At 50.3% G+C, this 13,800-nt stretch overlaps 1 protein-coding gene across 1 annotated transcript; it reads right to left on the bottom strand.

The window, feature by feature from the left end:
• Positions 1–7,861: 7,861 nt before the first annotated feature.
• On the bottom strand, positions 7,862–13,502 carry KRT3 (keratin 3). The gene is made up of 9 exons (XM_052640905.1): positions 12,900–13,502; positions 11,646–11,866; positions 11,036–11,096; positions 10,608–10,703; positions 10,168–10,332; positions 9,628–9,753; positions 9,096–9,316; positions 8,713–8,747; positions 7,862–8,223 (listed from the first exon to the last, which is right to left on the bottom strand). The coding sequence occupies exons 1-9, from the start codon at positions 13,500–13,502 to the stop codon at positions 7,862–7,864; spliced, it is 1,890 nt and encodes a 629-aa protein (XP_052496865.1).
• Positions 13,503–13,800: the final 298 nt, after the last annotated feature.

Genomic DNA, 13,800 nt, shown 5'->3' with positions numbered 1-13,800 from the left:
ACAGCTTGTGAATTGCTTACAGCCCCCCAACTGCGAGAGGCACAAAGCTCAAAGCATCTTAAAGATACAGAGCCTTTTCTAAAGAGCTAAAAATCATATTTGTGACAGGATTTCACTGTTGACTCAATGACTGCTGCCAGGCCTCCATATTCTTTATCTTTTAGGCACCTAGGAGGATGTTAATCAATGTAAATGGGATATGGAAAAAGATGTATAATAGTTTTGATGTTAGCAACACTAGACTTTTGAGTTACTTTTCTTTTGTTATAAATCACTGTAGTCCTTCTACTTGTTATACATTGCTGTATCTCTGCTATGTAAGAATGTAACTTTATTTAATGTTTTCTGAGAGTGGCACCAGACTTTGGGAAGATCAGCACAAATAAGTCTTCTGGTTGACAAACCCTTATCAGAAAAAAGGCTGTAAAATGTTAATTGGCCCTTTTGGCTGGAAGATGATGTAAATCACCTAAGACTTGTGTATACAAATAGGTATGCAGAGAGAAAAGCCTGGTTTTGATAAGAGTCTGGGCTGCTAATGCTGCATAATTTTGTATTACCCATTGATCTCTATGTACAATCAAAAAGGTATAAAAGGCCTTTCTAGACAATAGAGGCCGGGCCAGTCATTGGAAGGACTGGCTTCCCCCGTGTCTCCTCTTCACTCTATTTTCTGGCTGAATTCCCATCTGGGGTGTGGAGGCTCACCATGTATACTTACTTGTCCTGGCTTCTAAGATCCACGAGAGAGGGAGCCCAAGGTGGGGCACCCCCCGCTATTCAAGAAGACACCAGAGGCCTAACGTAGATGGTGCAAGTTTCTTGTCTGGAACTTTATTGGCTCTCCACGTAAACCAAGTTATTCAGCCTCTTTTCTCCACTAAAATTTCCTACTATACTATTTCCTCTTAATCTCTTTATATTTCTAATTAAATAAATAAGTTTTTCCTCGCCAACTCCATCCCCGCTTCGAATTCCCTGGATCCACCGGGGCTGGACCCTGGCACTTCACTATCATGTAAGAAATGAATCGCTAGTCTAGGTTTGATACAGGATACAGGATGCTTGGGGCTGGTGCACTGGGATGACCCAGAGAGATGATATGGGGAGGGAGATGGGAGGGGGGTTCAGAGTTGGGAACTCATGTACACCTGTGGTGGATTCATGTCAATGTATGGCAAAACCAATACAGTATTGTAAAGTAAAAACTAAATATATAAAGTAAAAAAACTAAATATATAAAGTAAAAACTAAAAATATATATATATTTAAATATATATATATATATATATAAAAAACAAAAGTAGACACTGGCAGAAAAAATAAATAAATAAATAAAAGATTAAGAGGTACAATCAATAGGATCTGACTGGTTTGGAAGTTGAAGAATGAATCAAAGATGACTCATCAAAGTTTCTGTGTATGATAGATGGAAGGCAGATAGGTTTTTTTTGAAGTTGTATACATAAACCAGAGTAATTCCCATTTATCCAGTTTTTCTTTCCGTGGTTTTAGTCCATTTGGTCCAAAAATATTAAATGGAAAATGCCAGAAATGAACCACAGTTAAGTCCCCTCCATACAAATAAATTTTATTTCAAGAAAAACAAAAAAATACTTCCTTCAAATTCAGAATGGACTGTGTTCAGCTCAGCTGCCTGCACTGACTCCAGCCAAGGCTCCTTTCCCAAGGAGAGCGGACAGTGAAGTAGCCTTCTGCATGGCTGCAGTTTTCTCAATAGCAGCTCTGTTGACATCTCAGGTTGGATGATTATTTGCCATGGGGCCTGTCCTGTGTATTGTAGGATATTTAGTAACATCCTGGCTTCACCCTCTAGATACCAGAAAGCTTCTCTCCTCCAGGTTCTTTACCACTAGCTTCCCAGGGGGCACTAGTGATTAAGAACCCCACCTGCCAACGCAGGTTAGACATAAGAGATGCAGATTCAATCCCTGGGTCACGAAGATTCCCTGGAGGAGGAAATGGCAACCCACTCCAATATTCTTGCCTGGAGAATCCCATGGACAAAGGAGCCCGGCAGGCTGCAGTCGAAGGAGTCACACAGAGTTGGACACAACTGAACTGACTTAGCACACACACACTTCTCCAGTTATGACAGCCAAAAATGTTACTAGACATTGTCATATGTCCTGGGGGGTGAGGGAGGGTGGAATTGCCACCACTGAGAATCGCTGTTTTATTGCATCCAGAACCATTCTTTCAAGCCCCGATCTTCTCTCAGAGTTGATAAAGCTGTCACCATTTGGTGATGTCACCATGGATTCCAAGGTATGAATTGCTCCCACTATACCTTTGTCAGTGGTTTCCTAGGAGAACCAGCTAGCCTTCCAACTTGGTCTGGGCTGGAAAGGCTGGGGTGATGAACTTGATCTTAACCATAGCAGAGATATGCATCTGTGGGGCTGGCAGGTCAAAAGGGCTTGGGAGTGTTAGTAAAGGAGAGTCTGGAGTCCCCGCCTCCCATAGGCCTCAGTTTTTGGTAAGGACGCAAAGAAGAATCTGAGTTCTTACCCGTTAGAAGAGAGTTTATTGAAGACAAGGAAAGAGAGAATACCTCAAGAGAGAGACAGGCTGGGCCAAGGGAGATAACGGTCCTGGAGGGCTGGGGTGCAGGGTGTTTAAGGCAAGGTTATGTGCATAATCCAAGAAGTTGCTGATTGACAGTCTTGAATGACAGCTGCAGGTTACATAACAAGAGGCTCTACTGTGTATGCACTTCTCATATTTCAGTCTGTTATAATTAGATGTATGTATTCATAGAATATTTATGATTATTTAATGAGCCAAATGGCTGCCAAAGGTTATCTAAGTACATGACAGTGTGAGGTGTGCATTTATGTGCCAGAGTAGAGAAAGTCCTTCCAGTCAGCCAGTGGGGGATTTTTCCTGTCCTGACTATTTTGGAGTGGTGATGGGGGCATTTGGGGGTGGGGTTGGTAAGTAGCTTGGTGGGATTTGGTGGCCCATTGGATGTTCAGCCAGAGGGGTCGCCTCTCATTGCTCTTGACTAAATTCCTGCCTAACAAGAGGGGTGTAGATAAAATATAGATGAAATATGTAAAGTGTTTTCAGAACTCAAGTGAGTCTTTTTCAGTCATCCTGAGGCTTACAAAGGGTCCATATTTATGGTCTTGGTGGCAGAAGTTACCTGGATTAAGGTATTGAGAAGGCAGAGGGAAGGGGCAACCCACATCCCAAAAGATGAGATCTCTGATGATTGGCTAACAAACCCCACCCAACTCTAAGGCAAAACAGGGGACAGTCATGTAGAGATTGACCAAGTACCCAAAATTTTATATTCAGACTTGATCATCAGCAGTCAAGTCTGGATAGTCCACATTAAGGTTCTTATGGGAAGCAATCCCCTGATTTCCTTCACAGAGCCTTCTATAGCTATGTCACCATCGCTGCTGATACTTTCTCTGGCACGTAGCCCACAGGCCACGAGGAGATAGAAGGAAATAACGTGAAATCTAAAAACATGTCTTGGTCTCCTTAACATCAAGGGGTGAGTCAATAAGCTCTGAGAACAAGAAGGTACTATCTTGAGCATTCTTCCCAACTGAGGCATGAGGGAACTAGGCAGAGAGGAATGGATGGTGATGGGAATGTGGTGGAGGATACAGCCGGGGTCCTCTGTGTCCTCCCAGGAAGTGGTACCTCTCCACGCCCAAGGAAGAGGGAGATGGAGCAAAACAGAGGAGCAAGGGAGGTGGGAGGGAGATTCAAGAGAGAGGGAACATATGTATACCTATGGCTGGTTCATGTTAATGTTTGGCAGAAACCAACACAATTCTTTAAAGCAATTATCCTTCAATTTTAAAAAAAATTTAAATAATGAAAAAATAAATACTTGATGATCGATCCATGAGTGTGTGTGTGTATGTTAGTCACTTAGTCATGTCCAGCTCTTTGCAACCCCATGGACTCTAGCCTGCTAGGCTCTTCCAGGCAAGAATATTGGAGTGGGTTGCCATTTCCTTCTCCAGGGGATCTTCCAGACCCAGGGATCAAACCCAGATCTCCCACATTGCAGGCAGATTCTTTACCATCTCAGCTACAGAGCAGTCTCTTTAAATAATGAAAAAAAAAAAAACCATAAATACTTGATCATTGACCCATGACCCCAAATCCCAGTTTAGGGTCCAGCACACAAGTGAGCATCATTCAACAATCTCTGTGGGTTCCTCTGCGGGCAAGAAACCATGCCTTAGAAGACAGGAAATGGAACGAACGACACAGCACCAACTGGCTGGATGCTCGAAGAACAGAGAGTCAAGTACAAGCAGGCCCAAGGCCAGGGATTGAAGAGCACTTGAAAAGTCAACATCGATCCTCACAAACAAATGACGTGCATGCTGAGGCGAAAGAAAGGGGGTAATAACCAGGCAAAGTTCCCTAGAGGTGCTGTCAGTCTGGATTAGAAATGGTCAGGGCTGGGCTGAGATCCAGGCAAGTATGGGATTAACTCCTTCTGTCTCAGGTCCCGGCACCAAGCTCACCTGTCTGGCCATTCCTCTGGGACAGTGAATGACACAACCGGGAGATAGCCCTTTCTATGGTGCCATCGCCTCTGAGCTAGGCAACGCTTGGTTATTCTCTCCTTTAAGAAGCTGCACAGGGTGGCAGAGGGAGGGGGCTTCCCTGGTGGACCAGTAAAGAATCCACCTTGCTGTGCAGGGGACCCCGGTTCGATCCCTGGTCCAGGAAGATTCTACATGCCAAGGGGCAACTGGGCCCATGCCCCACAACTACTGAGCCCATGCACAGCAACTACTGAAGCCCACACGCCCTACAGCTCATGCTCCACAACAAGAGAAGCCTCCAGTGAGAAGCACACACACCGCAATGAGAGAGTAGCCCCTGCTCTCCGCAACTAGAGAAAGCTTGCACACAGCAACAAAGACCCAGCACAGCCGAAAGATGAATGAAACAAATGGATTTCTCTTTTAAAAAGGAAGCTGAAGGGGGACTTCCCTGGTGGTCTAATGGTTGAGAATCCACCTTTCAATGCAGGGGATGTGGGTTCCATTCCTGGTAGGGGAGCTAAGATTCCCACATGCCTCAGGGCAACTAAGCCTGCATGCCACAACTAGAAAGAAGTCTGAGTGCCAAAACTAAGACCCAATGCAGCCAAAAATAAATTTCAAAAAAATTTTTTTAAGAAAAGAAGAGGCTGCATGGATTTCCCCCATGGTCTCCTGTAAACCACCCGCCCAGGATGAACAAGGCCCTGTGGATGTAAGTTAGAGTCCAGAGAGAAGCAGCAAAGGCAAGAAGCCCTCATCGGAATATGAGACTTGAAACGAGTGGACGGTGTCCGCAGGAAGCCTGGGCCCAATCTGGGCTTCCCTTAGAGCCCGTTTAGAAGCCCCTTGACCTCTAGATGAAGGCATTTTGGAAAACCTGGACCAGGCTCTCCTCTTCCTGATTCCGAATGCCAGGCTTTCTTGGAGCTCACCTGGGCCCTCTTGCCTCCTCTCTCTCCCCAGTGCCTATGGCTTAGGAACCACTCTAACCGGCCTGTTGCAGTGCTGTCCAAATGGGAGTCCCCAGCCCTGACAGGCTGCCCTCTAAATCCACAAGTGCAGTCAGGAGACCTCCACTCAGCTGTCCCATAAGCAACTCAAACTTACCTAGAGCAGAGCTCCTGAAGTCCCTCCTCAGACCCATCCCACCTCCACACACAGCCCTCTACCTCAATACATGGCATCACCCCAGCCACCCAGTTGCTCCAGCTGGGAAACTGCATCACGATGAATCTTCCCTCTCCTTTACCGCCTCACCCACTCCATTCAGAAGTCCTCTTTCTCCAGTGCAGCCCCAAGTTTCTTCTCTTCATATTCTTATCACAGCTTAAAGCTATTTGTTTACTTTGTGGTTGTCTGGGGGTGCCCTTACAAAAATGAGAAATGATATTTCGCTCACCAGTGTAAGTCCAACATTTAGCCTAGGGCCAGAAAGTAAACACTTAAAGAATACGAGCTGAAGGAAGGAAGGAAAGCATCCATTAATGATGACTTCATCAGGCGTGAAGCACTTGTCCCATAGCTGGCCTGGCGTCAAGTCTGGGCAGGGCAGGCGTTGAGTCTCCCCACCTACCTTTCCCGTTCCTTTTCCACAGAAGGATACCAACAAGTAAAAGTTTCATCCTGCCCCAGAATGGAGCAACAACGACCGAATACCACCTCTTTCAGAGAGCCTCCTGGGAGATCAGAGAATTGCCACTGACTGCAATGCTCCGCCAAGCCTGGATGTGGAATTTCTATATAAATCTCTTTGCACCCCAGTAGCCAGTTTTATTTGTTTCTTGAATTGTCATTTCCATCCTCTGAAATAAATTCAGCTTTGGCGTAAGATGGAAATACTGCTTTCTTGGCCTGGCCTGGCTAAACATCCCACTCCATCATTTGTGTCTTCCCTGGGTACCCAGGCAGCCAGCCTTGCCTGGAAAGCTGAAGCCACAGCCTCAGAGATAAGTGCAGGGAAGCAGAGGAGTTCCAGATTCAGGATCCTCCGGTGCACTCGCTCCCAGCTCAGCCCCTCGGATGCTCTCGGACTGTAAGCAGGCCACTCCTCCTGCCTAAATCCCTTCCAATCATGACCTGAACAGTCCTCCCAAGGCCAATGACCACATTATCAGGGCCTCCTGGTGTAGGGCAGCTGCCAGGAACTTCCACGGCTGCCACACACACCCCGGGGACCTAGAGTGCATGCCTGCATGCTCAGGAACAGGACCTTTTCTGAGGGATGTTAATAATTGTTTACCAGGAAGGGAGTGTGGAATATTCTAGGTTACAGATAACTAACAGGTGATTCTTTCCTACAACACTTCTCAGAATCTCTAATATGTGCTCCAAAGACGAAAGATTCAATGAACATGGAACCCTTTGTGTGTGTGTTGGAGAGGGAGTGGGCAGCGGGTTGTGGGTCAGACTTTGAAACAGGCGGCCCTTGGAAAGTAGCCCTGGGTTCTTTCAGCTCACACCTTCCCAGGCGCACCTTGATAGGGGGAACGCTTTCAGGGGGTCAGCTTGAATGGGGACCAGCACCAAGGAAAGAAACCTTCTGTCCCCAAGCACCTCAATGTCCTCTTCAGTTCAGTTCAGTTCAGTTCAGTTCATGGTTCCCCCGAAATAGAGAAGGAATGTCTGCACAGTTAGGACACCACCAAGAGCTCCCCGCCAGGCTCCTGGAGCTGGCTCCATCCTCCCCCACCCCTCCCCACTCCCACCTTCCCAGTTGCTCAGTTGTCCCAGTGCTCAGAGAATAAAAGAACAACCAGATCTCGCCCATTCAGAGCCATACGATGGACAATAGAGAGTGACTGTCTGGGTTTCAGGGGAGTAGTACTCAGCCATCCTGTAGAAGGGACGGCCCACACGGGGCAGGGTGGAAGAAGTCAGTTCAGCGGGGAGAAAGGCGTCCAGAGAGACTCAGAGGCCAGACTTAAACACAATGCACTTTATTGGCGACAGAACGGATGGGCAGAGGGACCTGTGTGTTATATACATCAGAACTGTGGTGACCACTGCACCCCGGGAGGAGGCCCCAAGGACAGCGAAGATGGGGGCTGAGGCCACACCTAGACAATCACAGGCTCCGGCGGGAGCCAGAGAGAGAGTCTGAAATTCTCCTGGATGCTCTTGCTCGGGGATCTGGATGCTTGAAGGACAAGAGGCCCCGGTCTTTTAGACGCAAAAAGCGGCTGCTGGCGGGGACTGGAGAGGGGTGAGGCAGAGGGGTGGGAGGGCGCTGAGGAGGCTGCAGAGGTGAGAACTGAGGAGCGGATGGGAACGACGGGCGGCGCTGGGGTGGCTGCGGTGCCCTGCGCGGTATTTTATCTGGAGGTGCGCTGGGAGGACTGGGAGAACCTGACGCTGCCGCCCCGGCTGCTGCTGCTTGAGCTGACGCCTCCACCGCTGACCGCAGAGCGACCCCCGGAGCCAGAGCCGAATCCGCTGCTGCCGCCGCCGAAGCCGCTGCCGCCGCCGAAGCCGCTGCCGCCGCCGAAGCCGCTGCCTCCGCCGAAGCCGCTGCCGCCACTGAAGCCGCTGCCTCCGCCGAAGCCGCTGCCGCCACTGAAGCCGCTGCCGCCGCCGAAGCCGCTGCGGACGCCGCCTCCCACGCCGACGCCACCGCCGTATCCGCCTCCGAAACCACCCGCGGAGGCGGAGGTGGTGCTGCTGCTGCTGACCACGGCTGCAGGGGAGACCACCGAAACAGCGATCAGCTCCCAGCCACCACCTCTCTATATCATAACGATCCCCTGGGCCCAGGATGATTGAGAGGCGATCAAGGCAGCTTTGAACCTGATGATCACTGTTTTGCGTTCTGATGTGGTCAGGTGTTCACCCCCTCAGTGTTAAGTCAGTTTAAATTTTTCAATGGTTCCTTCTACATACTGTCAACTCTTGAAGAACCCCCCATGGAGATTATCCAGAATTTCTCCTCCCACTAACAAGCTCCCTATTAGATATCCCCCCACACTCCATATAGTACTATAATAGTGCTCTGAACCCAGAACCATTACCAAAGTATATCTGCTGCCCCTTCTGCCCGCTCCCCCCTCTCCCCAGAAAACGTGTCCAACCGCCATGGAAATATTGTTTAAATTAGGGACTATCGCCTTGAATTAGTACAGATATTTCAGAACCAATTCTCACTGTAGTGGTTTCTTTGGCTACTTACAGATGCTAACAGCACTTGGGCACTCTCCAGACATCCTGTATGAGAAAGCAAGACAAGGCTAGCTCAGTCGCAAAGCAAATTTCCAACAAGTCCATGAATGAAAGTGACAGCGACCAGAAGAGAATTCAGCAGGCTGGCACATCAGTACTCTTCGTCCACTGTTCATGAGCCAACACACAACCCCTATGCGCATTGGTTATCTATGCACTTGGCCATCTATGGAGGGCGTGAACTGGCCAAGGCAAGTGGTTGCCTATAAGCCCTGTGCAATGCGGGAGCCTCTCTCTATAACAGGCCTCCTCCCCACTCCCTTGGTCACTTATCTGACCCTCAGCATGTGACTTGGGGCGGGAGAAGCAGGGAAATGGAAGTAAGAGGCCCACCTGCACTCCTCGCCCTCCAGTAGCTTGCGGTAGGTGGCGATCTCCACATCCAGGGCCAGCTTGACATTCATCAGCTCCTGGTAGTCGCGCAGCAGCCGAGCCAGGTCATCCTTGGCCTGCTGAAGGGCGGCCTGTAGCTCTTGGAGCTTGGCGTTAGCATCCTTGAGGGCCAGCTCCCCACGCTGCTCAGCTTCAGCAACGGCTGATTGCAGTTTAGCAATCTGGAGCAGGGGGAGGGAGGAGGAATGATGAGCCCAGTAGGAGGGCTCTCTGAGTCTTAGACTAGATTATCCCAGAGCAAGTCAGTCAACCTCACCCCTTCCTTAGTACCTCTGTCTGTCTTCATGCACGGAAGACAGATGGATGGCTGTGGCTTACCAGCCATCTACACTGGCTTTGTCTTTGAAGTCCTTGAAGGCCAGTGCTGCCGGAGATGACCCCAGAAGTCCCCTCCCCCAGAATAGGAGTTCTGAGATCCTAGCCCCCACCCCTCACCCATCAGCTTAGACACCAGCATCCGTGGCCGTCCCACCTGCTTCTTGACATTCTCGATCTCAGCCCGCAGCCTCTGGATCATCCGGTTGAGCTCTGAGATCTCACTCTTGGTGCTCTTCAGGTCATCCCCATGCCTGCCAGCTGTGGTCTGCAGTTCACCCAACTGGAGAATAGAAGGGACAGTCAGGTGTTGCTACAGCTTTGCCTGGCATGTTTCTCCATCCCTAATGTCATCCAGCCAAACTCGAGGTACTTAGTAAGCACTGTGTTTAAATGACATTGAATCATGTTTCTACGGGGACATCTCTGGGGCAGCAGGGAAGAGAACACCTGGTTTGTTGTTCTCCCACCCCGCAATCCCTGAGCAAGCTGGAGTGGGTCCCATGTGGTCTGGCAGGGGACAGTGAAACCGCTTCCCCCTAGGGAGCAGTACTTTCTGCAATGGAACAACCTTGACAGGATGTCTCCAAAGAGGAGAATTGAGAGGGGCCACCCAATGGCCACCACCCAGCCATCCCATGGACCACAGCCTCCCTGGGACCTTCAGTGAATCTTCTGAGAGGTGCCTGGATCTCACCTTGGTCTGATACAGGGCCTCGGCCTCGGCCTTGCTCCTCTGGGCGATCTCCTCGTACTGGGCCTTGACCTCGGCGATGATACTGTCCAGGTCCAGGCTGCGGTTGTTGTCCATGGACAGGACCACGGATGTGTCACTGACATGGCTCTGCATCTGGGACAGCTCCTGCCAACGCAGAGGGGCCTGTTCACTGTTGGGGCCTCTGCAGCCAGCACACAGAAGCCCCAAGAGACTCCTGATCAACGGACCCATCTGCTGAGTCAGCTCAGAAGGTGGATCAGCTCAGCCCTGCCTGCCAGCCTCTCAGAGACCCCATGCTCCTCCTGGGGAGCCCCAACAAGAGGCTTTATCTCAAGGCTCAGTCTTCCCGGGCCTTACCTATCAAATCTGAAAATATCTCACCCTCTCTCTTGCACCCTCTTAGTAGGAAACATCCTCACCATATCATAGAGGGTCGTCAAGAAATTGATCTCATCTGTTAAGGCATCCACCTTGGCCTGAAGCTCCACCTTGTTCATGTAGGCAGCATCCACGTCCTGAGAAAGACAGATAAACACATAAAGGCCTTATTCCTCCAAGGAATGCACAGCAAGCTGCAGCCACAGCAAGACCAATACTTGTCCAAGGCTGGTCTCCAAGTGAAGGATTCACATCAAGGGGATGGTGGAAGTTCAGTCCTACCCAAAGGCTAAAAAATGAGTGAACTGACTCCTTGAGGCATCTCTCCAGACTGAGATGCACTTGGCTTTTTTTTTTGGTTCCAACTGCCTGAACTTGGCAGCTCTGTGGCAGTGGAGTAAGGATTCCCCCCAGCCCAGCTGGAAACCAGTGCCTACAAGCCCTAGAAACCTCACACTACAGCCCTTACCTTCTTCAGGGTCACAAATTCATTCTCAGCAGCCGTGCGCTTGTTGATCTCATCCTCATATCTGTAAGAGTTAAAAAGAAATCACTGTTTGCAGTATGAGGTAGTCATAAACGTCACTGTTCTCTGAAACTCTGAAAGTACCTCTGTTCTGTCCTCTGTCCCCCTCCCGCTCCTCTTAAATAAGCACACCCTCTCACTGTCCCCCTGTTAGTTAGAAGGACCAACCATTCCCATTCATTCAGGCAGACTGTCTGGTTTTAACACAGAAAGTTCCAGGTCCTGGCAAACCCCTCCATCCCCAGTAGACTGGATGCTTGGTCACCACCCTGTGAGTTGTCCCAGCATCCTTCAGATCCTACAACCAGGATCTTCCCCAGCCTGGCTCATGATAAAGTGCTTCTTCAGCTCTAGCCTTCTAATTTTCTTAGTAAAGGACTATTCTTTAGGAAAGAAGGTGAGGAGGAATCCAATAAACCAAACTGTCCTCTATGAAGATACAGGAAAGTGGGCTAAGTGACAGCCTTCTCAGTGGGCAAGGGGAAAGCAGTGAAAGCTGGGATTCTGAGACAGGGTCGCCCACAGCATCTTCCCACATGCGCCTGTCACTCACTTCTTCTTGAAGTCTTCCACTAAGTCCTGCATGTTCCTCAGCTCTGAGTCCAGGCGGCCTCTCTCCCCCAGAATGCTGTCCAGGTGGCTCCGCAGGGAGTTGATGTAGTTCTCAAAAAGGGGCTCGAGGTTGTTGGTGCCTGTGATGGGATGTGTGCCCTGCTGCTGGAGCAGGCTCCACTTGGTCTCCAGGACCTTGTTCTGTTGCTCCAGGAACCGTACCTGGAGTGCATTTGAGAGAAGCAAACTCAGGCAGCGCTTGGAGCAGAGGGGCCTTGCCTTGGGCAGAACTGGGTGTCTGCATCTCCCCATCTCCCCGCACAAAGGCCTAGAAAGCTCCCGCTGTGGCTGGAGAGGGTATGGTCAGACTATCACAGCAGTCAGGCCATTGAAGATGCAAGACAGCTTCCTTACAAAAGCAGAAATGGGAAGGGAAACTGGAAATAACCCCGCCTGGAAGCGAGAGACTTGACCCTTCAGTATTCCTGGGGACTTCGTGATTCTAGCCCAATTTCAACAACACAGAGCATATTGCAAGAAGGTGTTTAAACCTCGACAGCATTGTTTACATCTAAGACCGTTGATGCCCCACTAATATTCACATCACAGGATGTGAATGGCTAGAAACTGACACAGCTGGACTGCTACTGTCATCACTGTGACAGGAGACAGACAGCCAGCGTGAGCTACCCTGCTCTGGAGGTCCCCGAGCACCCTCCTCTTCCCGATGACGTTGGTTGGGGTGCAGACTGAGTTTCTAGGGTCTCAGAAGCCCCTTGGGACTCCAGTTCCCCCTTGAGCCTCTTAAATTCCTTCTCTAGGGTGCCTGCCTCCTTTGCCTGGCACATCGCCATAGAGAGAAGAGGCCTCCTGGAAAGCCCCAGAGGGCAGTTCATGTTTGAATAGCCCCCAGTTCTAGGTCAGACCCTTTCCTGTCAAAGGTCATGATCCCCACCCTGCCCTGCCAGCACTACCTGCCCAGGCTGGATAAGGCAACAGATGGGAGCCTTGAGCAAAGAGGCAAACAAACAGGACTTGGGGATGTGGGGATCCAAATAGGGGACCATCATCTTTCCCAGTCACATGACCACGTGGGCAGGTTCATCAGCCCTGAACATCCTCATAAGAGCCGAGAATGCTGCCTAACCCTTCCCCTCCAGCCTGGACCACTCCGGACTGATCCTAAACACTGTATGTAAGAATCAAGCTCAAAGTCCCCAACGTAGGAATGGGGGCCACATCAGGGCTTCCTCACCTTGTCGATGAAAGAGGCAAACTTGTTGTTGAGGGTCTTGATCTGCTCCCTCTCTTGGGTCTTTACTTGTCCAATCTGGGGGTCAATCTCCACATTGAGGGGCTGCAGGAGGCTCTGGTTGACAGTCACTTCCTGGATTCCCCCAGGGAAGCCACCTGGACCAAAGCCACCAGGGCCAAAGCCACCGGGTCCACCAAAACCACCAGGTCCACCAAAGCCACCAGCTCCTCCAAAGCCACCAGCCCCACCAAAGCCACCAGCTCCTCCAAAACCACCTCCCATTCCTCTGCCACCACCAAAGCCACCTCCATAACCACCTCCATAGCCACTCCCAAAGCCACTGACACAGCTGCTGCGCCCTCCTCCAAAGCCACCAGCCCGAGAGCCGCCAGCCACGCTAATGGAGATGCTCTTATTGCCACCCAGGTTGTAGAGGCTGCGACTGCCAAAGCCGCCTGCTCCGCTCCGGAACCCATAGGCCCCTCCGCCGGCTCCCCCAGAGCGGGCCACACAGCTCATCCTGCTACTGCCAGAGACCATGGCAGAGCGGCCTGAGAAGCCCTGGCTCCCGCCGCCAGATGTCTTGCAGACTTGTCTGTTCATGGTGAGCAAAGTCGCTGAAGGGAAAGTGCAAGAGTTAAGCAGGGCCACTCAGAGCCAGAGGAAGAGAGAAGCAAACTGAAGACCTGTGCAGGATAAATCCCTTTATATACATCTAGGAGGCTGCTGGGCTCAAATGAAGGAGAGATAATTAATCTCAAGTAGTCATGGGTTGGGTTTGCCTTCCAGGCAATCTTAGTTCTAGGCTACTAAACACACCTTAAAAATAATCTGAAATGGTGAAAGTGCTAAGGTGGCAGGCTTACCTGGCAGGGGGAGGTGCCTGACTTGGCCCCGTGCT

This window comes from Budorcas taxicolor, chromosome 5, assembly GCF_023091745.1.
Source record: "Budorcas taxicolor isolate Tak-1 chromosome 5, Takin1.1, whole genome shotgun sequence".
Taxonomy (NCBI): Eukaryota; Metazoa; Chordata; class Mammalia; order Artiodactyla; family Bovidae; genus Budorcas; species Budorcas taxicolor.
This window is presented reverse-complemented; position numbering and strand designations above follow the sequence as displayed.

Excerpts from the sequence above, each read along its gene's own strand:
- KRT3 (XM_052640905.1), bottom strand. The coding sequence starts at position 13,502 with ATGAACAGACAAGTCTGCAAGACATCTGGCGGCGGGAGCCAGGGCTTC. Across the intron at positions 11,097-11,645 it reads GTGGAAGACTTCAAGAAGAA|ATATGAGGATGAGATCAACA; the intron begins GTGAGTGACAGG and ends TAACTCTTACAG. Across the intron at positions 8,748-9,095 it reads CTGGAGGGCGAGGAGTGCAG|GATGTCTGGAGAGTGCCCAA; the intron begins GTGGGCCTCTTA and ends TTTCTCATACAG.